The sequence below is a fragment of the Syngnathus acus genome, chromosome 2 (genome assembly GCF_901709675.1).
Source record: "Syngnathus acus chromosome 2, fSynAcu1.2, whole genome shotgun sequence".
Classification (NCBI taxonomy): Eukaryota; Metazoa; Chordata; class Actinopteri; order Syngnathiformes; family Syngnathidae; genus Syngnathus; species Syngnathus acus.
The window spans coordinates 2,109,732-2,134,674 of record NC_051088.1 but is presented as its reverse complement, the minus strand read 5'-3'; the positions used below and the strand labels follow the sequence as shown (position 1 = coordinate 2,134,674).

Here is a 24,943-nt window from a genome sequence, read left to right as displayed (position 1 = left end):
TATATATATATATATATATATATATATATATACAGTGCCTTGCGAAAGTATTCGTCCCCCTTGAACCTTTCAACATTTCGCCACATTTCAGGCTTCAAACATAAAGATATAAAATTTTAATTTTTTGTCAAGAATCAACAACAAGTGGGACACAATCGTGAAGTGGAACGAAATTTATTAGATAATTTCAACTTTTTTAACAAATAAAAAACTGAAAAGTGGGGCGTGCAATATTATTCGGCCCCTTTACTTTCAGTGCAGCAAACTCACTCCAGAAGTTCAGTGAGGATCTTTGAATGATCCAATGTTGTCCTAAATGACTGATGATGATAAATAGAATGCACCTGTGTGTAATCAAGTCTCCGTATAAATGCACCTGCTCTTTGATAGTCTCAGGGTTCTGTTTAAAGCGCAGAGAGAACCATGAAGACAAAGGAACACACCAGGCAGGTCCGAGATACTGTTGTGGAGAAGTTTAAAGCCGGATTTGGATACAAAAAGATTTCCCAAGCTTTAAACATCTCAAGGAGCACTGTGCAAGCAATTATATTGAAATTCAAGATTCAAGAGTTTTTATTCGCCATGTTTGAGCGTGCCAAACAAGGAATTTGACTTCGGTAAATCACACCCTCTGTTCAACATTTAGGTGACTAACAACACTCAGGACATGTGAAAAATGGCAAATATTCTCAAATATCCCCTGATCTTAAACTCCCAAAAGGGCAAGGAAAAACTCAAAACTCCAGCTAGGGGAAATGAGAAACCTTGAGAAGAGACCACAGATGGGAAGGTCCCTCTTCCAGGATGACCAGGCTGCAATGGATGCAGAGAGGACACATAGTACAAACAGTGTAGACAAATTCAAAAAAGGTGTGGAGAGCAGGATGTTATTGCACAGTAATGACTCTGAGACTCTAAGGGTGGTGTGAGTTCATCAGAGCAACAGCCTGGGGGAAGAAGCTGTCTCTGTGTCTGCTGGTTTTGGCGTACCGAGCTCTGTAACGCCGTCCGGAGGGGAGTAGTTCAAAGAGACTGCAACCTGGGTGAGAAGGGTCTGATGAGATGTTCCTTGCACGTTTCCTGGTCCTGGACAGGTACAAGTCTTGGATAGATGGGAGGTTGATTCCAATGATTTTTTCAACAGTCCTGATTGTCCGTTGCAGTCTGTGCTTGTCTTGTTTGGAGGCCGATCCAAACCAGACAGTGATGGAGGTGCAGAGGACAGACTGGATGATGGCAGTGTAGAAGGTCTTCAGAAACTCTCGCGGCAGGTTGAACTTCTTGAGCTGTCTCAGGAAGTACAGCCTCTGCTGGGCCTTCTTCCGGACAGAGTCTATGTGGCCGGTCCATTTCAGGTCCCGAGAGATTGTGGTTCCCAGGAACTTGAAGGTGTCTGTGGAGAGAATAGTATTACTGCGGATAGTGAGGGGTAAAAGGGGTGAAGGGTCTCGCCTGAAATCCACTGTCATCTCCACGGTCTTGAGCGAGTTCAGCTCCAGGTGGTTTTGGCTGCACCAGTGGACCAGCCGCTCCACCTCCTGTCTGTACGCGGTCTCATCACCGTCCTGGATCAGTCCGATGAGAGTGGTGTCGTCTGCATACTTCAGGAGCTTCACAGGAGAGTCACCTGAGGAGAAATCATTGGTGTAGAGAGAGAAGAGCAGTGGGGAGAGGACGCACCCCTGAGGGGCTCCAGTATTGGTGGTCCGGGTGTCAGATGTGATGCCCCCCAGCCTCACACGCTGTCTCCTGTTGGTCAGGAAGCTGGTGATCCACTGACAGGTGGAGGCAGGCACCGCAAGCTGGATGAGCTTCTGTTGGAGGATGTCAGGAGCGATGGTGTTGAACGCCGAGCTGAAGTCCACGAACAGGATCCTGGCGTACGTTCCTGGGGTGTCCAGGTGGTGCAGGATGTAGTGCAGTCCCATGTTGACCGCATCATCCACTGACCTGTTTGCCCGGTAGGCAAACTGGAGGGGGTCAAGCAGGGGGCCCGTGACATCCTTCAGGTGGTTCAGCACTAACCTCTCGAAAGATTTCATGACCACAGATGTCAGTGCAACAGGTCTATAGTCATTCAAACCTGTGATGGCGGGCTTCTTGGCCACTGGAACGATGGTGGAGCTCTTGAAGCACGAGGGCACCTCACACAGCTCCAGAGAACGGTTGAAGATCCGTGCAAAGGTGGGCGCCAGCTGCTCAGCGCAGACTTTCAAGCAGGAAGGTGACACGCCGTCTGGGCCCGGTGCCTTCCTGGTCTTTTGTCTCCGGAACATCTGGCGCACTTCCTCCTCGCGGATCTGGAGTGCGGGCGCGGCCTCTGCAAGAGAGAGAGTGGGTGACAACGATGATAGAGGTGTGGACAGAGGAGTTGTGGGGAGAGGTGAGTATGTAGATTGTGCTGCAGGAACTCCCGTTGTGTGGGTGGACCGATCAAACCTGCAGTAGAACCTGTTTAGCTAATTAGCAAGCCTTGGGCTCTCCACAGGACGGGGGGTTCGTTTCTTGTAGCCCGTGATGCTCTGCAGACCTTTCCACACTGTTGAGGGATCAGGATTGGCAGAGAGGTGTCTCTTCAGTTACTCCCCGTAACACCTCCTGGCTTTCCTGACCTCTCGGTTCAGTGTGTTTCTGGTCTGCTTGAACAGGTCGCGGTCGCCGCTCCTGTAGGCCTCCTCCTTGACTTTGCGGAGCCTCCAGAGGTTCGGTGTAAACCAAGGTTTGTCGTTGTTGTACGTGCAGAAGGTCTTAGTCTGCACACACAGATCCTCACAAAAACTGATGTATGATGTGACAGTGTCAGTGAGTTCATGCAAGTCTGAAGTTGCAGCTTCGAAAACTCCCCAATCGGTGCAGTCAAAGCAGGCTTGGAGGTCCTGCCTTGACTCCACTGTCCACTTCCTCACAGTCCTCACCACAGGCTTAGAAGTTTTTAGTTTCTGCCTGTAGGAGTATCAGACCCGGAAGGAGTATCAGACCACTGCAAATCTACCAAGACCCGGCCGTCCCTCCAAACTTTCATCTCAAACAAGGAGAAGACTGATCAGAGATGCAGCCAAGAGGCCCATGGTCACTCTGGATGAACTGCAGATAACTACAGCTGAGGTGGGAGAGTCTGTCCATAGGACAACAATCAGTCGTGCACTGCACAAATCTGGCCTTTATGGAAGAGTGGCAAGAAGAAAGCCATTTCTCAAAGATATCCATAAAAAGTCTCGTTTAAAGTTTGCCACAAGCCACCTGGGAGACACACCAAACGTGGAAGAAGGTGCTCTGGTCAGATGAAACCAAAATCGAACTTTTTGGCCACAATGCAAAACAATATGTTTGGCGTAAAAGCAACACAGCTCATCACCCTGAACACACCATCCCCACTGTCAAACATGGTGGTGGCAGCATCATGGTTTGGGCCTGCTTTTCTTCAGCAGGGACAGGGAAGATGGCTAAAATTGATGGGAAGATGGATGGAGCCAAATACAGGACCATTCTGGAAGAAAACCTGTTGGAGTCTGCAAAAGACCTGAGACTGGGACGGAGATTTATCTTCCAACAGGACAATGATCCAAAACATAAAGCCAAATCTACAATGGAATGGTTCACAAATAGACGTATCCAGGTGTTAGAATGGCCAAGTCAAAGTCCAGACCTGAATCCAATCGAGAATCTGTGGAAAGAGCTGAAGACTGCTGTTCACAAACGCTCTGCATCCGCTCCTCCCCCACCGTCTGTTGTCTTCCGGGTTAGAGCACGCTGGCGTCATATTTGTTGACTGCCGCTTCTGTCCCGGACCGTGTCCCTTACTTGTTTTTCGTTTTCCCGTTTTCAGTGCACCCGTCTCTTTTATTTTTCTCGTGTTGTGTTGTCTTTCGTCCACCTCGCATCCCCGCAGCTCCGCTCTCACCTATCTGTTTCCTCTCCCTCGGACTACCAACTACGTTAGCCAGCTAGCCAACAGCCAACTGGCCAAAACCACCACCGGACCCTCCTGCCTCCCGACTCGGAGCCTGTGGCCGCCTGCTGTGGACTCGACGGCAGTTCTGGCCCGGCTCTCTGGCCTTCCGTCCGGCGTCCTTGGGGGACGGGCTCCACTCCCTGCGGGCTCGCCAACTGTGGCTCTGCTATGTGCCGCCGTGGTGCGTTGGGGCCTGCCGTTCGAGCGGGTGCAGTCGAGGTCGACCGGCATCACCACCTGGTCCACTGCTGCTTCCACACGAGGCTGGGATCCTTCGCCGTCGCCGCTACATCTGACCAGCATTTCCCCGATGGCTCACCCATCTCCTCTTTTTGGACTGCCAACCCCCCGTCACCCCCACCTCCCGTACTGGCAACCTCAACAACCTCCGCTCCCGCCCCTCCTGCTCCTCCATCCATCTCCTTCGCACTGCTGACCGATGTCTTGTTAACTATAACCTATTGTCTTCCCCCCCCCCTCCACTCTTTTTTTGTTCCATGTAAAAGCGACTTTGGGTTATTGAAAAGCGCTATATAAATTGAATGAATTATTATTATTATTATTATCCAACCTCACTGAGCTCGAGCTGTTTTGCAAGGAAGAATGGGCAAGAATTCCAGTCTCTCGATGTGCAAAACTGATAGAGACATACCCCAAGCGACTTGCAGCTGTAATTGCAGCAAAAGGTGGCGCTACAAAGTATTAGCGCAAGGGGGCCGAATAATATTGCACGCCCCACTTTTCAGTTTTTTATTTGTTAAAAAAGTTTAAATTATCCAATAAATTTCGTTCCACTTCACGATTGTGTCCCACTTGTTGTTGATTCTTGACAAAAAATTTAACTTTTATATCTTTATGTTTGAAGCCTGAAATGTCGCGAAATGTTGAAAGGTTCAAGGGGGCCGAATACTTTCGCAAGGCACTGTATATATATATATATATAAATATATACTATATATACCAGAATTTAACTGACATCACCATCATGTTGTGATGTCAGTTAAATAATGTTTGGAGTATCTCAATAGCGTAGCATCTGACAAGAAAACTACCTGATTTCCTTATTCTTATATATATATATATATATATATATATATATATAAGACTATATATATATATATTAGGTTTATATGTATTAATTAGGGGTGTAAATTGCGGGTTTTGTCACGATACGATATATCGATACAAAGAAACACGATACGATATTTGCCGATATCTTAAAGCCTGCTGTGATTCATTCACGATACATCACGATATAGTGCTCTACGATCGATATAGAACAATATCCTGATTTATAACAATTCATACGCAAAATCAACAAGGTACTGCAAACTTTGTTTAGGAAATTACAAGAGTATTGTAGTATACAAAGTGCTTATTTTAACACTGAACTTTATCAAATTCCTATATTTTTTCTCATATAAGTAAGTAAAGAAAAATGAATATTCTTTCTTTTTTTTGTAATACCATTAACTTTAAAGTGCATTACTGAACTATTTAATTACAAAACAAAAATAAGTTCTTTATAATGAATGAAGCCCAAAGGGGAGCGAATTTCCTCGTCTTCTTGGACACTAGCCATAGCACCAGCCCAGGAGCCGCGCAGTTGTCGGCTCCCCCCTTTCACGTGCCTGCTCTGCTCACAACACAACACGCCGCGCACTGCTCCCGGAAAGAGGAAGCAAGCACCAATGAACTGGATTTCAAAATAATGTCGCGTCTAATGTCCGAGGTCAGAAACGGGCGATATAGATCGATGTTTACGTTTTGCATCGATGCCAACAAATCGTAGAGCATTATATCGATTAATCGATGTGTATCGATGAATCGTTACACCCCTAGTATTAATGTATCGACATTTATAAACATGCCATTATATTTGTTCAGATTTGTTGCATGGGTAACATTTAATAACACTTTTAACTCACTAGTTTCTTTTCACTGTGTTGCTAGAAAAGATATTTGTGACGGCGGCTTTGTAGCAGAATTTCGTGACGCCCACATTGCTCCACTCAACTACAGCAATGTATTTAACACTGCTTGACACGCCCAATTGCCCAAGCTGTCGGAAACAAAGATCAAATATGGAGGTAGATTGGGGTCAAAAGTTTTGTACTTGAAAAAACAAAACGCGTATTTGAAGAAAAAAAACTTGAAGTTTAAAGTTTAAAACTTGAAAAATAAAATAAAGCATTCAAAATAAAAACACTTGTTTGAAGTTTTTCTCAAGTTGAAAATAGTTTTGCTTTGCCTTGGTCATTTTTCGGAATAAACTACCGTAATTTTCCATGTATAATACGCCCCATGCATAATACGCACCCTAAAAATGGCATGTCGATGCTGGAAAAAAGCCTTTACCCATGTATAATACGCACCCAAATTTTGACTCTTACTTAAGTCCGTAAACGTAAAATTATTTCAGAAAAAAGATCATCTTTGGGAACAACCGGATGTTATTCTCCTAATTGAAATGTCATTGCGCCTCATGAATAAGTAGCACCACTTTGGAGAGGCTCTGAAGTTTGAATCCGGCTTTATCCATTTCATAGCCAAAGTTCTAATCTCAATAGTGCTGATGGCTATTCCACCAGCTCTTCTCTCCCTAATGAACTCCACTAATTGTTCCTCAACATCTGGATACTGTGCTTTCTTTCCTCTTCCAGGTGCTCTTGCTGAAGCCTTCGCTGTATCAAATAGATTTTCTTTCTTCCTCCAGAGTGTTATGTTTGATTCATTGACATCAAATTGGCGCGCAGCTGCCCTATTGCCTAATTCTTCTGCCACTTCAATGACTTTCTTTTGAAATGCTATACTATAACTCTCGCTCTTTAAATAGCTGACGTGTCTTGCGCATCCGTTCTGCGCATCAGATCCATAGTGCGCATGCGCAGTGATACTGCCTCCGTATGATATCCGGTCTGCGATGGAGATTAAAAAACAAACAATATTTGACAATAACACACCATCAAGGATTGCACCATCGCATCAAACGATGTGTCGTCAATTATGAATTTTACTGACTAAGTGTGTTGGGCAGGATGGCTGAATGCGATGCGCGATTGACGTGTCTTGCGCATCCGTTCTGCGCATACTGTCATGGCGGCCTCCGTATGATATCCGGTCTGCGATGGAGATTAAAAAACAAACAATATTTGACAATAACACACCATCAAGGATTGCACCATCGCATCAAACGATGTGTCGTCAATTATGAATTTTACTGACTGTGTTGGGCAGGATGACTGAATGCGATGCGCGATTGACAACAAACAAGAAGAAAGGTGAGTTCAAGTTTCATTTCGAGGGAGATTTTCTTCAAAAATTGTTGTACCCATGCATAATGCGCACCCCAGATTTTAGGACAATAAATTAGTTAAATTTTGCGCATTATGCATGTTAATCACGGTACTCAATTTTATTCAAAAATCAACAACAGTTTCCTAAAATACAAGTCCATCTTTATCAAATACATTTTGGGACCCCATAGTGTCTTTACATGCCCTTTAAACACAAAGAGTCTTCCCTCCTTTCCTGACATGGTGTCAGAAGTGGTCCGGATAGAGAAGAGACCCGCACAGTGAACATGCCGAACTTCAAACCGCCGGAGAGTTTCTGCTTCGATACACCCGGAGAGTGGCCATGCTGGAGACAAGGGTTCCTGCGTTATCGTACGGCGACCAAGCTAGGTGAGGAAGCCGGCGATGTCCAAGTGTCCACTCTGATATATTCCATGGGGTATGAGGCGGAGAACGTTATGAAATCGTTCGCGTTCCCAACACGAGTAAGTGAAAGTGACTTTGGTGCCGTGCTGAAAATGTTTGACGGCTATTTTGTACCGCAAAAGAACGTCATCCATGAGAGGGCGCAATTTCAACAACGCATACAGAAACCCGATGAGAAGGCAGAGATATATATTAGAGCCTTATACGAACTCGCAGAGACCTGTGAATTCGGAGGAAACAAGAATGAAAATATCAGCCCCTGGGGGGGTGCGACACGATACCAAGGGGGGCGCGTGTGACACCAGGGAACATGCTTTTCTTTTGGCTGTACTAGATTAAAGGGTAATTAGACATCCACTGCAGTAGGTGGCGGTATCACTGGAAGAGTGTGCGCAAGGAGTATTCGCTCTACAGTGTAGAGCGCACGGAACATATGCACACACAGCACAGAGCAGGCGATAAAAAGCGCAGTGGAACACCATGGAAAAATATTTAACAGAGTTGAAAAGAACGGCGGAGAGAGACGGAGATAAGAGAATTGAGAGTCACACGAAAGCAAAGACAAGGAAATATGACAAAGCGTACGTAGCGCTCCACTTCAGTGTGACTACGATGGGAGACGAGGAAAGACCGGTGTATTTACTGTGCCTTACAATGTTGGCAGCGGACTGTATGAAGCCAAATAAATTAAGGCGGCACTTATGAAGTCATTGCACTCCAATCACGCTGATAAGATGCTTTAGGTTTTTCAGCGAAAACGGGCTGAATATTGCCAACATTCATCCCACTATGCTACTTCAGTCAATCAGCAAGCACAGTAAGCAGTGCCGGCTCTACGAAGGGGCAAGAGGGGGCAACGCCCCCTCAAACAGATGTCCTGCCCCCTCGAATCAAACTTTTAGAAGTGAAAAATCCGCTGATAGAAACACACGTTAATCCGCCCCCTCTCTTCTCTCATGTCGGTGCAGTGTGTGTCCTCCCTCACACAGCCTGCTGTCAGGACTCCGCGCCCCTCCGTAAACATCCAATCACTGTGAGTATGCAAATGAGGCAAGACGCTGCCAGAGAGTGTCAAGTTACAGTCAGCGCGGTAGGAGTTGGAAGAAGCAGTAAAAACTCCACCAAACTCGTCGTACTGACCCGTGATATAACTAATGATTAACGACAACTCAAATAATAGTTAATATAACATTCATATTATACTAGACATAGTCGGACTTGCCTCCACGCACAGTTTGGGTTCCGGTACAAGCCCTCTCGAGAGGGGCTGGACTAGGGGTCACCAACTCCGGTCCTCAAGGGCGCCAATCCAGCCTGTTTTAGGTGCAGCCCTGCAACAACACACCTGATTCAAATGATCAGCTCATCAGCAAGCTCTATTAAGGCTGATAGCGATCCTGATTATTTGAATCAGGTGTGTTGCAGGGGGGTATACATCGAAAACAGGCTGGATTGGCGCCCTTGAGGACCGGAGTTGGTGACCCCTGGGCTGGACTCTCTTCCACTCTGGAGTTGCCCATGGTGAGAGGCGTCGAGCAGGTGTGGGTATACTTATTGCCCCCCGGCTGGGCGCCTGCACATTGGGGTTCACCCCGGTGAACGAGAGAGAGGGATGTTTGAGAATATTTGCCATTTTTCACATGTCCTGAGTGTTGTTAGTCACCTAAATGTTGAACAGAGGCTGTGATTTACCGAAGTCAAATTCCTTGTTTGGCACGCTCAAACATGGCGAATAAAAAACTCTTGAATCTTGAGAGGGTAGCCTCCCTCCGCCTTCGGGTGGGGGGACGGGTCCTGACTGTTGTTTGTGTCTATGCACCAAACGGCAGCTCAGAGTACCAACCCTTCTTGGAGTCCCTGGAGGAAGTGCTGGAGAGCGCTCCTTCTGGGGACTCCATCGTTCTACTGGGTGACTTCAATGCTCACGTGGGCAATGACAGTGAGACCTGGAAGGGCGTGATTGGGAGGAACGGCCCCCCCGATCTGAACCCGAGCGGTGTTCTATTATTGGACTTCTGTGCTCGACACGGATTTTCTATAATGAACACCATGTTCAACCATAAGGGTGTCCATGTGTCCACTTGGCACCAGGACACCCGAGGCCGCAGTTCGATGATCGACTTTGTAGTCGTGTCATCGGATTTGCTGCCGCATGTTTTGGACACTCGGGCGAAGAGAGGGGCGGAGCTGTCAACTGATCACCACCTGGTGGTGGGTTGGCTCCGATGGTGGGGGAAGATGCCCGTCCAACCTGGCAGACCCAAACGCTCTGTGAGGGTCTGCTGGGAATGTCTGGCAGAATCCCCTGTCAGGAAGCACTTCAACTCCCACCTCCGGCAGAGCTTTTCCCACGTCCCGGGGGAGGCGGGGGACATTGAGTCCGAGTGGACCATGTTCCGCGCCTCCATTGTTGAGGCAGCCGACCAGAGCTGTGGCCGTAAGGTCGTTGGTGCCTGTTGTGGTGGCAATCCCCGAACCCGCTGGTGGACACCGGCGGTAAGGGATTCCGTCAAGCTGAAGAAGGAGTCCTATCGGGCCGTTTTGGCCTGCGGGACTCCGGAGGCAGCTGACAGGTACCGGATGGCCAAGCGGAACGCGGCTTCGGTGGTTGCTGAGGCAAAAACCCGGGCGTGGGAGGAATTTGGCGAGGCCATGGAGAATGACTTCCGGACGGCTTCGAAGAAATTCTGGTCCACCATCCGGCGTCTCAGGAGGGGGAAGCAATGCACCGTCAACACTGTTTACAGTGGAAATGGCGTGCTGTTGACCTCGACTTGGGACATCGTGAGTCGGTGGGGAGAATACTTCGAAGACCTCCTCAATTCCACCGACACGCCTTCCATTGTGGAAGCAGGGCCTGGAGACTCTGAGGCGGACTCTCCAATCTCTGGGGTCGAAGTCACTGAGGTAGTTAAGAAACTCCTCGGTGGCAAGGCCCCGGGGGTGGATGAGATCCACCCGGAGTTCTTAAAGGCTCTGGATGTCATGGCTGACACGCCTCTACAGCATTGCGTGGACATCGGGGACGGTGCCTCTGGATTGGCAGACTGGGGTGGTGGTTTCCCTCTTTAAGAAGGGGGACCGGAGGGTGTGTTCCAATTGCAGGGGAATCACACTCCTCAGCCTCCCTGGTAAGGTCTATTCAGGGTTGCTGGAGAGGAGGGTCCGTCGGGAGGTCGAACCTCGGATTCAGGAGGAGCAGTGTGGCTTTCGTCCTGGCCGTGGAACAGTGGACCAGCTCTACACCCTCGGCAGGATCCTCGAGGGGGCATGGGAGTTCGCCCAACCAGTTTTTGTGGACTTGGAGAAGGCGTTCGACTGTGTCCCTCGGGAGGTTCTGTGGAGGGTGCTTCGGGGGTAAGGGGTGCCGAGCCAACTGATCAGGGCGGTTCGGTCCCTGTATCACCGATGCCAGAGTTTGGTCCGCATTTCCGGCAGTAAATCGGATTCGTTCCCAGTGAGGGTTGGACTCCGGCAAGGCTGCTCTTTGTCACCGATTCTGTTCATAATTTCTAGGCGCAGCCGAGGCGTTGAGGGTGTCCGGTTTGGAGACCTCAGCATCGCGTCTCTGCTTTTTGCAGACGACGTGGCGCTGTTGGCTTCTTCAAGCTGTGATCTCCAGCTCTCACTGGAGCGGTTTGCAGCCGAGTGTGAAGCGGTCGGGATGAGGGTCAGCACCTCCAAATCCGAGTCCATGGTCCTCAGTCGGAAAAGGGTGGAATGCCCTCTCCGGATCGGGGATGAGATCCTGCCCCAAGTGGAGGAGTACAAGTATCTTGGGGTCTTGTTCACGAGTGAGGGGAGGATGGACGCGAGATCGACAGGCGGATCAGTGCAGCGTTGGCAGTAATGTGGACTCTGTACCGGTCCGTCGTGGTAAAGAGAGAGCTGAGCCAAAAGGCAAAGCCCTCAATTTACCGGTCGATTTACGCTCCTACCCTCACCGATGGTCACGAGCTATGGGTCGTGACCGAAAGAATGAGATCCCGGATACAAGAAATGAGTTTCCTCCGCAGGATGTCCGGGCTCTCCCTTAGAGATAGGGTGAGAAGCTCTGTCATCCGGGAGAGATTCGGAGTAGAGTCGCTGCTCCTCCACGTTGAGAGGAGCCAGATGAGGTGGCTCGGACATCTCATCAGGATGCCTCCTGGACGCCTCCCTGGGGAGGTGTTCCGGGCATGTCCTACCGGTAGGAGACCCCGTGGACGACCCAGGATGCGCTGGAGAGACTATGTCTCTCAGCTGGCCTAGGAACGTCTTGGGATCCCCTGGGATGAGCTGGATGAAGTGGCTGGGGAGAGGGAAGTCTGGGAGTCCCTCCTAAAGCTGCTGCCCCCACAACCCGACCCCGGATAAGCGGAAGAGGATGGATGGATGGATGGATGGATGGATGGATGGATGGATGGATGGATGGAATGTGTTTCCACTGTGATACATCAGACATGCTTCTGATTGCATTTACACGATTCGCAACGAATGTGTGAAATCGGCTATTGTCATTCTTTATGTCCAAAACACGGATGGTTCCAGGTCCATTTTCAATTCATCTACGAGCATCTGTTCTATACAAACCACCCATCAGGCAACGGACAAGCTAAGAGAGCGGTTCAGACGGCGAAGAGAATCCTAAAGCAGGAGGACCCAGTACTAGCGCTTCTCAACTTCAGAGCTACACCCACGTCAACCACAGGTGTGAGTCCGGCAGAGCTCCTGATGGGCAGAAAGAGCCGCACTAGGCTCCCAACTCTGGAAGGCAACCTGAAGCCCAGATGGCCCAACTTATCCATCGTCCGACGGAAGGATGCGGTGGAGAAGGAGCGTCAGGGATATTATTTCAACCGCAGACACGGTGCGCGGGCGCTACCCATCCTGCAGCCTGGCAGCAGGTTGCTCATGAGATTGGATTCTGAAAAACAGTGGACTGGTCAAGCTGTGGTGCAGAAGGAGAGCTCCATGCCACGTTCATATGAGGTCCAAACACCATCGGGAGGGGTGAAAAGACGGAACCGAAGACATCTGCAGGCCCTTTCTCCAGAGAGTGGGGCTCCCGCGGCGGCGAGACAGGAGCCTACCCCGGATGCAGCAATGGTCAACGGAGAGTCGGAATCGAGACAGTCGAGCTCACCGGCTTTAGATGGACTGACCGTAACTAGATCGGGTAGAGTCAGTAGGCCAGCGGAACGGCTAAATCTATAGATAGAATTTGAGCTGCGTGTTAGTTAAAAAGAGAATATTTTGGAGATATTAAACCATTTGTTAAGTAAAGGAAGATCATTAATTTGAGTTATTGTTGTAAACACTCTTTTGAGTAGGCACTACTTTAAATAGGGGGAGGTGTTATGGATGTATATTTGTTTAGTAGTGTTGTACGGTTGGAGTTGCACTGTTATTGAATGTGACGTAGCGGGAGGGTCACGGGAACCGGAAGGCAAGAGACGAGCTGAGAGAGACACACGTTCATAGAGAGAGCTTGAGGCTGGAATAAAGTACCCCGTGTTAAACACAAAGAGTCTTCCCTCCTTTCCTGACAGTGTCCAACTTTCTTTTCCTTGGGCCACTCATTTTAATGGAAGGATTCCAGGGGAAGGTTTGTGGGTGGCTTTAACGTAAAACTGTATCTGAAAGCTCAGCGCGTGAATTACGAGAATGCTGACGTCGCAGCCCACACTCGAAATTCGGCACTGATAGAAATGGAGCGCGGAGTGCGCCGGGTCCGTAGTACTGAGTACGTACACGCTAGTGATGGGTCGATGAGGCGTCGTGAAGCGGTTCGACACATTGCCAAACTGTATTGATACCGTGTCGATACTGTGTCACTGAGTGCTGACATCTGCTGGACCTTAAACATAAAAGTCAAAGTCAAAGTCAGCGCTATTGTCAATCCTTCATATGTCAAGACACACAAAGAAACCGAAATTCCGTTTCCTCTATCCCACGGTGACGAGACATACAAGTAGACGACACAAAATAAAAAGATGAATAAATAATAAACCAACAACCCAATAAACCCAATAAATAAGAGGAGCAAAACTGAGCCAGTGCGCATACAGCAGACAGTAAGCATAGCGCAAACAACAGGACGCTACGCAGGAAGGGGGAGCGAGTTCAGGATCCTAACGGCCTGGAGTACGAAGCTGTTAGAGAGTCTGGTGGTGCGGGAGCGCAGGCTCCTGTACCGCCTCCCAGAGGGCAGAAGATCAAACAAAGAGTGAGCGGGGTGACTCACATCACTCACAATCTTGGTCGCCTTGCGGGTGAGATGGGAGGTGTAAATGTCCTTCAAGGAGGGGAGAGAAGCACCAATAGTCTTACCAGCCGTTTTCACTATGCGCTGCAGGGCCTTCAAGTCGTAGTCAGTGCAGCTGCCACCCCAAACAGCAATACAGCTGGAGAGGACGCTCTCAATGGTGCCGCGGTAAAATGTAGTCATGACGGCCGGAGGAGCGCCCGCTCGCCTGAGTTTCCGAAGGAAGTACAGGCGGCGCTGGGTCTTCTTCGCCAGTGATGCGGTGTTGGTGGACCAGGAGAGATCCTCATTGATGTGCACCCCCAGGAACCTGGTGCTGCTCACTCTCTCCACCACAGCACCGTCGATGGTCAGCGGCAGGTGTTGGGCGTGACCCTTCCGGAAGTCAACAACAATCTCCTTGGTCTTGTCGACGTTCAGCAGGAGGTTGTTGTCCCTGCACCACGTGGTCAGAAGGTCAACCTCCAGCCTGTATTGAGTCTCGTCTCCCTTGGTGATGAGACCCACCAGAGTCGTGTCGTCAGCAAACTTCACTATGCGGTTGTCGCTGTAGGTGGCAGTGCAGTCATGCGTCAGGAGGGTGAAGAGCAGCGGACTGAGCACGCAGCCCTGGGGGGCCCCTGTGCTCAGCGTGATGCTGGCGGAGATTTTGTCGCCAACACGTACCACCTGTGGCCTCTGACAGAGGAAGTCCAGTAGCCAGTTGCAGAGGCAGGTACTGAGGCCCAGCTTGTCAAGCTTGCTGATGAGACGTTGTGGCACAATGGTGTTGAAGGCAGAACTAAAGTCCACAAACAGCAACCTCACATACGAGTCCCTCCCCTCCAGGTGGGTGAGGGCCGAGTGGAGGGCAGAGCAGATGGCATCCTCAGAGGACCGTTTGGCTCGGTACGCAAACTGGAAGGGGTCAATGGTGGGGGGGAGGACGGATCGGATGTGCTCCATGACAAGCCGCTCAAAGCACTTCATGATGATGGGCGTAAGTGCCACGGGGCGGTAGTCATTGAAGCAGGACGGAGCAGGTTTCTTCGGCACAGGCACGATGGTGGCAGCCTTGAAACACGACGGGACGATGGCCTGCTGCAGGGAAGTGTTAAAGATGTCCGTGAAGACACCCGTCAGCTCACCAGCGCAGTCCTTCAGCGCTCGACCCGGGATGTTGTCCGGGCCCGCCGCCTTACGGATGTTGATAGCGGCAAGCGCCCTCCTCACGCTGTCGGCGGAGAGGCACAGGGGCAGCTCGTGGGAAGGGGGAGTGGCCTTCAGCGGGCAAGTGCTGTTCTGAGCGTCGAAGCGAGCAAAGAAGCGGTTGAGGTCATTGAGCAGACGGACGTCGCCTTCACAGCTCTGCGGCGCGGGCTTGTAGTCCTGCCAAAGGCTCCGTGCGTCCCTGCTGTCCTTGAAGCGGGCGGTAATTTTGCACGAGAACGCCCTCTTCGCTTCTTTGATGCCCCGGGACAGGTCGGCCCTCGCAGTCCTCAAGCCAGCCTCATCCCCCGCTCTAAAGGCTTTGTCCCTGGCCCTCAGCAGCCTGAAGACAGCCCCTGTCAGCCAAGGCTTCCGGTTAGCCCGAGTGACGACGGATATTGAGTGTGTCACATCATCAATGCACTTCCTGATGTAGGAGGAAACAGAGTCAGTATACTCCTCAATGTCCGCCCGACCGTCGCAAGTGGCAGCCCTCCTAAACACGTCCCAGTCAGTAGAGCCAAAGCAGTCACGAAGCGCATCAGAGGCACCCTCAGGCCACACCCGTACCCGCTTGCGAACTGGTCTGGATGTCCTCACCTTTTGTCTGTATGCGGGCAAAAGCATAACAGTGATATGGTCAGAAAGTCCAAGATGGGGGAGGGGGGCGGCTTTGAAAGCTCCTTTATGCGAAGAGTAGACCAGGTCCAGGAAGCTGTCGCCACGCGTAGGAAAATCAACATGCTGGTGAAGCCTCGGAAAAACAGACTTCAGGTTAGCATGATTAAAATCCCCAGCGAAGATGGTGAAACCGTCAGGGTGCGCTGTCTGTTGTTCACTGACAGCCTGGTACAGTTCACTAAGAGCCGCGACCCTGTCGCCTTCGATGTTGGAAGGCGGGATGTAAACCGCGACCAGCAGAATCGCGGTAAATTCCCTTGGCAGGTAAAAAGGACGGCACTTAATGATCACAAACTCCGCCAGTGGCGAGCAGTGCTTGCATACCACCACAGAGTCCCGGCACCACTCGTCACGGATGTAGACGCATATCCCACCTCCACGAGATTTTCCCCCTCGTACAATGGCCCGGTCCGCCCGATAGCACGCTAGCCGCTCCAGACGTACAGCTGAGTCCGGAATGTTGACGGTCAACCAAGTCTCAGTGAACACGAGCACACAGCAGTCACGCACCGTCCGGTTTGTAGATCTCAGCAAGCGAATGTAATCCATTTTGTTGTCCAGCGATCGAACATTCGCCAGAAGAACGGAAGGCACGGCCGGGCGAGCTGGGTTGGCCGCCAGCCTGGCCCGGACGCCCCCACGCTTGCCCCTCTTCAGCCTCCTCGCACACCGCTTTCGACGCTTCCCAACCGGGGGAGGAATAGCAGACGAGTCCGGCGACGCCTCAGGACGTAGCAGTCCGAGCTCCTTTAATGTCCCCGCATCAAAGTCCAGAACTCGACAAAACTCGCTTTCACCGATGTCGAGCAGAACCTGCCTGCCATACTTGTAGCACGACTCAGTACGACGAGACACAAAACTGCCGGACAAACACTCATTAGACGAACAAAACACCGTTCGGGCGGGACAGAGAGAGGTCACTGCGTATGCACGCGCCGCCATCTTGTATTAATACTACAGGCAACCTCGTTTACAGACTCAACTGACACTGATTTGATGACCTAGTATATATAGTAATTAATTTAAGTAATTATATTTTATATTGTATTCTTTCAAAGTTAAAGTCTGCTTTATTGTCAATTTCTTCACATGTCAAGACATACAAAGAGATTGAAATTGCGTTTCCTACTATCCCACGGTGGAGACAAGACATATTACACCCAATTGGTCCACGGACAAACAAAACATTCAAGTAAACAATACAAAAAGTAAAGATACGAAGGCACATAAAATGAATAAATAAGAGCAACTTGGTTGAAATGATGCAATTGTGCATACAGCAGACAGTCAGTATAATAGCGCAAAAGTACAAGTGGAGTAGTGCAAGTGGAGTAGTGCAAGGCAGCCATCGTGGCCCAAAAGGCCAGGATGTTATGCAGCCGAGGGTGGAGGGGGGAGAGAGTTCAGAATCGTAACAGCCTGGTGCATGAAGCTGTTGGTGAGTCTGGTGGTGCGGGAGCGCAGGCTTCTGTACCTCTTCCCAGAGCGCAGTTGATCAAACAAATTGTGAGCGGGGTGACTCACATCACTCACAATTGTGGTCGCCTTGCGGGTGAGGTGGGAGGTGTAAACGTCCTTCAGGGAGGGGAGTACAGCACCAATAATCCTTCCAGCTGTGTTCACTATGCGTTGTAGGGCTTTCCTGTTGTATTCAGTGCAGCTTCCACCCCACACAGCGATACAGCTGGAGAGGATGCTCTCAATGGTGCCTCGGTAGAATGTGGTCATGATGGCTGGTGGAGCACTTGCTCGCCTGAGTTTCCGCAGGAAGTACAGGTGGCGCTGAGCTTTCTTCCCCAGTGATGCAGTGTTGGTGGTCCAGGAGAGGTCTTCACTGATGTGCACCCCCAGGAATCCGGTGCTGCTCACTCTCTCCACCACAGCACTGTCGATGGTCAGTGGCAGGTGTTGGGTGTGACCCTTCCGGAAGTCAACAACAATCTCCTTGGTCTTGTTGACGTTCAGCAGGAGGTTGTTGTCCCTGCACCACGTGGTCAGAAGGTCGACCTCCAACCTGTATTGAGTCTCGTCGCCCTTGGTGATGAGACCCACCAGAGTCGTGTCGTCAGCAAATTTCACTATGCGGTTGTTGCTGTAGGTTGCAGTGCAGTCATGCGTCAGCAGGGTGAAGAGGAGCGGACTGAGCACGCAGCCTTGGGGGGGCCCCCCGTGTTCAGCGTGATGCTGCTTGAGATATTGTTATTGTTAGATATTGTATAAATTCACATATTCATTTAAATTTAAAATATCTTATTTTTTAGTTACATTCAATCAATAATGTGAACACATGAAAATCTAAGTGAACGTGTTGGGAAAGAGGATGCTTGTGCACTGGGATTTTATTTATTTATTTATTTACAAATTTTTATTTAAAACAATAAGTTTTCCAATGTTTTGAAATTTAGCCTGTTGCGCTTTTTGGACAATTTCTCCAGCCGTTGAAAACACCCGCTCACGCGGCACAGATGAAGCTGGAGTGCAGAGAAATTGCAACGCAAGCCGGAAGAGGTTTGAGTAATAGGTCTTTTGATTGTCCCAGTATCTGACTTGGGGGACTCGGGACTGCTCCATAATTCTTGATAACTTCGAGGATGAACCGCAAAAGAGCAGATATTGTTTTGGCAGATCCATCCCGTTGACAATGCGCTTCTTTTAACAGAGGTTTGACGCGCTTACTTGACAGGCGATACTGCTGCTGTTTCGGTCACGTGACTTTCTTAAAGCGATACGCGCACCAACACGGGGCTTCGCTCTGTGAGCTCGACGCATGCGCGACGCATCGGTGTTGCCGGACCCATCACTAGTACACGCACTTGTGAGTGTGCACTGAGCTTTCTGACACGACTTCCGGGAGTAAATGCGCGGGCGGGCGCTTCCCCATCTACCGGGGAAACATCGTCATTGCAGGGAAAATGACCAAAAAACGTTTAATAATACAATTTATTCAGGTTTGGCGGGCCGGATTAAACGGCCCCGTGGGCCGGATGTGGCCCGCGGGCCGTATCTTGCCCATTTCTGGTTTAGCCTGTTGCCTGTTCATGTCTGTTCTTGGTGGTGGATTTTGTCAAATAAAGTTCTCCCAAAATTCCGACTTGGTGTTTAACTGAAAACAGACAAATGCAGCTGGTTTGGTTTGTTACCATGGTTTACCATCATTTTGGAGCCTGAAAACTGGTCTCAATTGTTCTTTCTTTGTGTGCATGTGTATATATTGAATGCCAGTGCTAACCCGGCACTTGGCCAAGATACAAACAACGTCACACATCATTTTTGTTTTTGACCTAGATTTATTTTGACACCTTTCAATCCTAAACAAGTAGCAATAACAAGATTAAAGCTGTATGCAGTGATCATTGGGTCGTAGGGTTTTATACAACAAGGAAATTAGCAGGTGAGCTGTGGAGATATTGAATTTACAAATTTATGACTCTAAAATGGCCACTTAAAAACATGATACATACTGACAACAAATTTCAAGTTGCAGGTTAGCAAGCTTATCGTAAGGAGATATATTTTCCAGGGGGCACTCAGGAGACAATTTTTAGACTTGTGAATTAAAAACAAACACAAAAACATCCATCATTTTTCTTGAGTCTATTAATCAATCACAGCATTAATTTATATATTATGTGTGTGTGTTCTGCTGAGTAGGTAAGGGGCCAGCCTGGGGTCTTGTTTGAGCCTCTGGTCCAGTGCACGATACCTCTGAGCTGCTGATCTCTTGTGCCTGCAAACACCCATTGTGTCATTCATATAGCTGGGTGTGCGTGTGCTTGCGTGCGTGCGTGCGTGTGTGCGTGTGTGCGTGACATACATGCTGAGTCGTTTCTGGGCAATGTGTATCTGAGAGGTGTGCTGGGCGCAGCAGGCTTGATACTCCTTCTCCTCCTGGTGGCTCATGTTCTGTTGGTCCTCCTGATAATGTTCTTGTATTTTCTGTAGCGCCTGTGTCGCCTGCACGCATGCACACACACATATAGCACACAGGTTGACATTTGACTGACTGCCAGAGAAATTATCATGAATGTCACAGACTTCCTAATAATGTGACCCCCTCATGTCACCAAACTATAAGGTAACGAAAATAAGAAACAGCTATTATTTTGATGTGTCATAGGTTAAGATTGTTTACTTATTTCGGGCCCTTTTTTGTTATTGACGCAAAACATGCAAGTGTTCAATGTCCTTTTGGAAGAGGCTGACCGAAGCCCTTTTTAAAATAACATGAACAGACAGACACACGAACGATTGAAATATTGACTAAAAATGCTAAAGCTGAAAAGAAAAGACATTTTTGGTATTCTTTCTAATGTCAGTTACCTGGTCGTGACGTTCCAGGATAAGTCGTGCCTGTGCGACCATACGCTCCTTAAATTCTGTCAAACTATCATTGTATAAACGCTCTGCGTCATCAGCCCGCACAATTTCGATGTCACATAGTCGGCTGAGAAAGGGAGCCAGGAAGTCATTTTCCTTCTCCTGTAACCACCGCTGTTCCTCTGTTGCCACACGTTCCTAAGCGACACAGACATGCACACACAAAATGTAAAATGAAGAATGGGGAGCTGTAGGCTGTGAGAGGAGCGTTCAACGAACGAGTACAATGGAACATTGGCTAATAAGTAATAAGTAAAATGGCTTACCATAACTAAATTTCAGACAAGCGTACAATCCTGGTGGATTAAACCTTTTAAACCCTTGTTATTGTGCATTACAAACATTAGTGTCTGTGAATCATGCTCCTCGCTGCTGCTTCTTTTTCATCTTGTTTGTCATCTTCTTCTTCTCTCTTCTTTTAAAAGACGAAGAATCACTGACGCCCGAAGTAGCCATGGCAGCTTACGTTTGGTTTCAACAATAGCATCAACAAGGACTTAAAATGTGCATTAATTCACTAGGATTGTACCTTTGGCTAAAGATGTGGAATTATGGTTAAGATCAAATTCAAGGGAAAGTAAAAAAACATCGTCCTTGTACTGCGGACTTTTTTTTGAATGTGTGTGCTAATGTGCTTTTCAGTAAACTGTAGTGTGGAGAGGAAGACGTTTTGCTCAAATTTCAAAATATTGAAGCTGATAGAATTCATATTTGCAGCAGGTGTTTGAAGCTGACATAAGTAGAGATGTTCACAAGAACTTTGAAGAATGATTGCAATTTCAGAAGCATCCTAGTCATACGGTTACCATGCATTGGGAAGTGGCTGTAAACAGAACAAAACGTCTGTTTGAAGCCACATAAACAAGAGTGTGTCCACCCTCTTTTACCAAAATGCGACAAACCTTATTTGTGTGTAGGTATTGATACTATAACTTGTCGCCGGCCACTTTTGTTGTCCTCCGACTCCACTAGATTAACAGGAAGCAAAGTGAAATATTTTCTCTTAAAAGCGGCCACACTTGGCATTCCCACATTGTTAAAGTCCTTAACTGTCATAGAAAGTGGAGCCTTTTGATGTACGTGCATATACGTTATAAATTGGTAGATTTCAATTAACTGAGGCAATATAACATGCAAGCAAAAAAGGCGCTGGACTGTTTAGTATCTGTTTATCGTTCCGCTGACTTGACTGCTGTCCATGGAGACGCTGACAAGTGCAGCAGTCGTGAAAAACCTTGTTTAAAGCACCAGCTTTACCACACAGATACAGAGTAGAGTTACCACAAAATAAGTTCTGATCAGTCTGTTTATAGTATCAACAGACAATTTAGCAGCAATTCACTTCACTTTTAACACTGTTTCGTCATGTTGTTAGCATAAGGTAGTGTTTTGTTCGTAACAGCACACTCAGGGTAAATAACTAACTATACGTTAGATTTACGCTATATATATATATATATATATATATATATATATATACACGTATATATATAACGTAAATTAAGTTCTACAACATTTTTATTTCGATCCCCTCCCACCTCATCCAGCGGCCCTGTTTGGGTTGTGACACAACTTTGGCGTTTCTAGCTACTTCTTCGTGTCGCCGCACCTCCTCCACCACCAAGGTGCGACGCTCAGTTGTAGAAGCCTTCTGCCAGAGAGGTGTCATGGCTCCGAGCCCAAATCCTTCTCTTCCTTGGGTGCAGAATGGTGAATCTGGCCCATGTCACTGCTGTGGCAGGTGTCCACTTCCTCCCAGTTGCTAGGGCAGGAGCGGCACCTCTTAACCGTGGGTCCCGGGATTCAGCTAGGGACATGTCCAGCCTAACCGCAGCCCATACTGGTAACAACAACTTCAGCTTCCCTGGCAGTGCAGTGTTGTTAATTTGCTTAAGGCCGTTAGTCAAATCCTGCTCGAGTAGCTGAAGCTGCTGCGTGTCTTTGAGAACTGCATTATAACACCGACCAAGGCTTTTGATGGGCTTCTCAAGGACTGTTGGAATTGGTTCACCTTTTAAGTGGCCTTCAATGATGGAGATGCTGCGTGATTTGCTTGGTTTGATTTCCATTCTTGCCCAATGGATGTTTTCTTGGAGTTTCTGAAGCAGTCATCTGGTGCAAGGTTTTGTTGGTGTAATGATGGTCATGTAGGCTCAAAAACTCAATTTGTCAAGAGAGCAAGCGTCATCTTCTTGAACTCCTTTTTAACCAGGAGTGATGCATTGAATATAAGAAAAAGCTGAGTTGACTAACACCGTTGATTAGGCAGATCTTTATCTGCATGCAGCCTTACCTTGATGGCTCAAGAGGCTTCTGCAATGAAGCATTACAGTGGTCAATTTCAACAAAACGAGTCAACTTCAATGGATCGAAACCAAGTATTTTCACTCATTATTGTCTAAAACACAACCAGACTTTACTGTATATACCAGGCACCACTACACCATACAGCTGCCGCAAATTGAAGGTGTTTTGCAACACTTCTCAGACATGAGACACAATAAATGTTCTCAAGCTATTTCACCACTTTGATTGATATTGAATTATATTGATATTGCTATAAAATAATATTTTCTTCACCCCGTGAGGTAAATAAACTAAATGAAAGCAAGTCAGTCATTAAATAAGCGATTATTGGGCCTCCAATATGCCATTTGTATGTGTGGAATGCCATGCACAACACTAAAACAAACCATTTCCTCTCTGAGATTGCGGGCCTTGGCAGCGCCAGTCGTGGTCCACGGTGAGAAATGAAGAAGAATGTCTGTCTCCTCCTGCTCCCGGCAGACCACAATGTCTTGAACCTGTGCACACATTAGCTACATTACTGCATATCATCACAGTGCCCAGATACCAGGCAAAATACCCCCCCCTGAGGCAGTTAGCATCCTGTATGATATCAGAACAGTCTGACTGGATGCTATCAAATAAGACTGTATGATTCTCAAAAAGTTTATTCTGGAGGTGGAACAGAGGCATATGGGAGCTTTAAAAACCCCTAACATTGTGAAGATCATCTTTTTTTCCCCAAAAAATGATTTGTTTTAGTTTAGTTTGTATTACTTTAGTATCTTTTTTTTCTAGATCAGTCTGATGGTGCCACAGAGATCATCTTGTTTTCTATATAAAACGTCCCCCTGTTTGCTTTCTTCAGGCAGTTTTTTCCAATAAAGTGCAAAAAATCTCTTACTTCGCTGTCAGCCAACATGGAAGAAGCAATAAACATGCATTTAAAATAAATAGACAAAAGGTAATTCAACACCTCAAAACAACAACAAATAGAAACACAAACTAATTAAAAAAATAAAAACAAGGAAGAACAATCATGCCATATGAACAAAAAATGGGTATGCAAATGGTCAAAATGCAAAAAAGGTGTTTTCAAGAAGTCTGAAGTTCACCATTACGGCCAAAACAACACAATCTGGTTGGCTGATTGCCCAGATCTCTAATGCCGTAGGAGGCATTCTGAAACCGTTCGAACTTTCACAAAGTAACATCACAAAATATCAAACATAAAGCAACGTCACTCACAATGTCACTCAAACGTATTTTCAGCAGATAAAGGACGGACACATACCACCATCAAATGAAAACCATGAAGTAGAATTAAGTGCTCTCACCTCTTTCTTAGAACTCATAATTTGGAGCGCTACGTCCTTCTCAGCTTTGACAAGGTCTGAGAGAAGGTCATACAGAGCCAGAGTGTGGAGCGGCTTCTTGGCAGGATCTACCTAAATGAACAAAAACAATGTCACTGTGCTGCACTTGTCCACTGACAAACACACAAGAAAGGGTATGCATACATGAAAGCCAGAAACCATGTTAGCCCTGAAGTCCTCAGCCTTGTGTTGATGGTCACTTGAGTCTCGCGGCTTGGTGAAGGTCCTCATGCACGGGACGAAGCGGTGCTCCTCCAGATGATATTTCACCTCTATCCTCCTCTGCGAAGCCACAAACACTCGCTCGGCCACATCGTCGTTGGCATCCTTGTTTGGATTTCTGTGGAAGCACTCCAACACTTTCTACGCTCGCTCGCACACGTACGCATGCACGCACGCGCGCGCACACACACACACACACACACACACACACACACACACACACACACACACACACACACACACACACACACACACACACAAACGCAACCCAACAAGATTCAGTAACGAAATCGTATCATAAATTCTGATTCTTGATGGCATTACTGCGTCTGTCACACACAGAAAGCTTGTTTTGTACCAATTAATTACATACATGCAAACTTTCCCGATTTAGGCAAGAGACTCCCAATTTTCAACACTGTCTCCCACCTGCCCCACGATCTGTCTTTTCTCGCGCTAATCTCCCGATTTTACAGTGAAGTAAGTTTACATTATGGGTAATGTGACGTAACACCGCTCCTCCTTGCTGCGCAGCCAAACAAAGTGTTTCCCTTTGCTGTCAAATGCTAAAATTGATACCAAACTAAATTTTTCTGTCAGCTTGGTCTATTGAAATCGGTACTCATTGTTGTGGCTTTATGCTCTGATAAACTGTTGTAGTGTTGTCACTTATAGTGGGTTGCTTATTGATTGCTCTAACAATAACACACGGAGGCAAGGATGCAGTACGCGCTGATCTTTACTGGGTGCCCCGTCACGACTACAGACCTCACCACACGATCACTGAACCTCCAATACAGACAGACCACCACAGTCGAGCACTGAGTGCTTGATCTAATCTACCACATCCCTCTTTTCCAACTGAGAAGTAGCTTATCTATCAGTTACCTTA

General features: G+C 47.9%; 2 protein-coding genes across 2 annotated transcripts in view; both read right to left on the bottom strand.

Moving 5' to 3' along the window:
- Positions 1-19,284: 19,284 nt before the first annotated feature.
- LOC119119501 (dynein regulatory complex subunit 7-like) lies at positions 19,285-24,104 on the bottom strand. The gene is made up of 6 exons (XM_037245936.1): positions 23,974-24,104; positions 23,791-23,901; positions 22,861-22,971; positions 20,111-20,305; positions 19,605-19,744; positions 19,285-19,517 (listed from the first exon to the last, which is right to left on the bottom strand). The coding sequence occupies exons 1-6, from the start codon at positions 24,058-24,060 to the stop codon at positions 19,409-19,411; spliced, it is 753 nt and encodes a 250-aa protein (XP_037101831.1). The 5' UTR covers positions 24,061-24,104; the 3' UTR covers positions 19,285-19,408.
- Positions 24,076-24,943, bottom strand: part of LOC119119492 (dynein regulatory complex subunit 7-like) — a 78,410-nt gene continuing 77,542 nt past the window's right edge. The window contains exon 12 of the mRNA XM_037245916.1: positions 24,076-24,192. The gene's annotated coding sequence lies outside the window, so the exon portion shown is untranslated. The remainder of the gene's footprint in view (positions 24,193-24,943) is intronic.

Coding starts and splice junctions, on each gene's coding strand:
- LOC119119501 (XM_037245936.1), bottom strand. CDS start 24,060: ATGAGGACCTTCACCAAGCCGCGAGACTCAAGTGACCATCAACACAAG. Junction 23,902..23,973: donor ACATGGTTTCTGGCTTTCAT/GTATGCATACCC, acceptor TTGTTCATTTAG/GTAGATCCTGCCAAGAAGCC. Junction 19,745..20,110: donor TCCTGGAACGTCACGACCAG/GTAACTGACATT, acceptor GCATGCGTGCAG/GCGACACAGGCGCTACAGAA.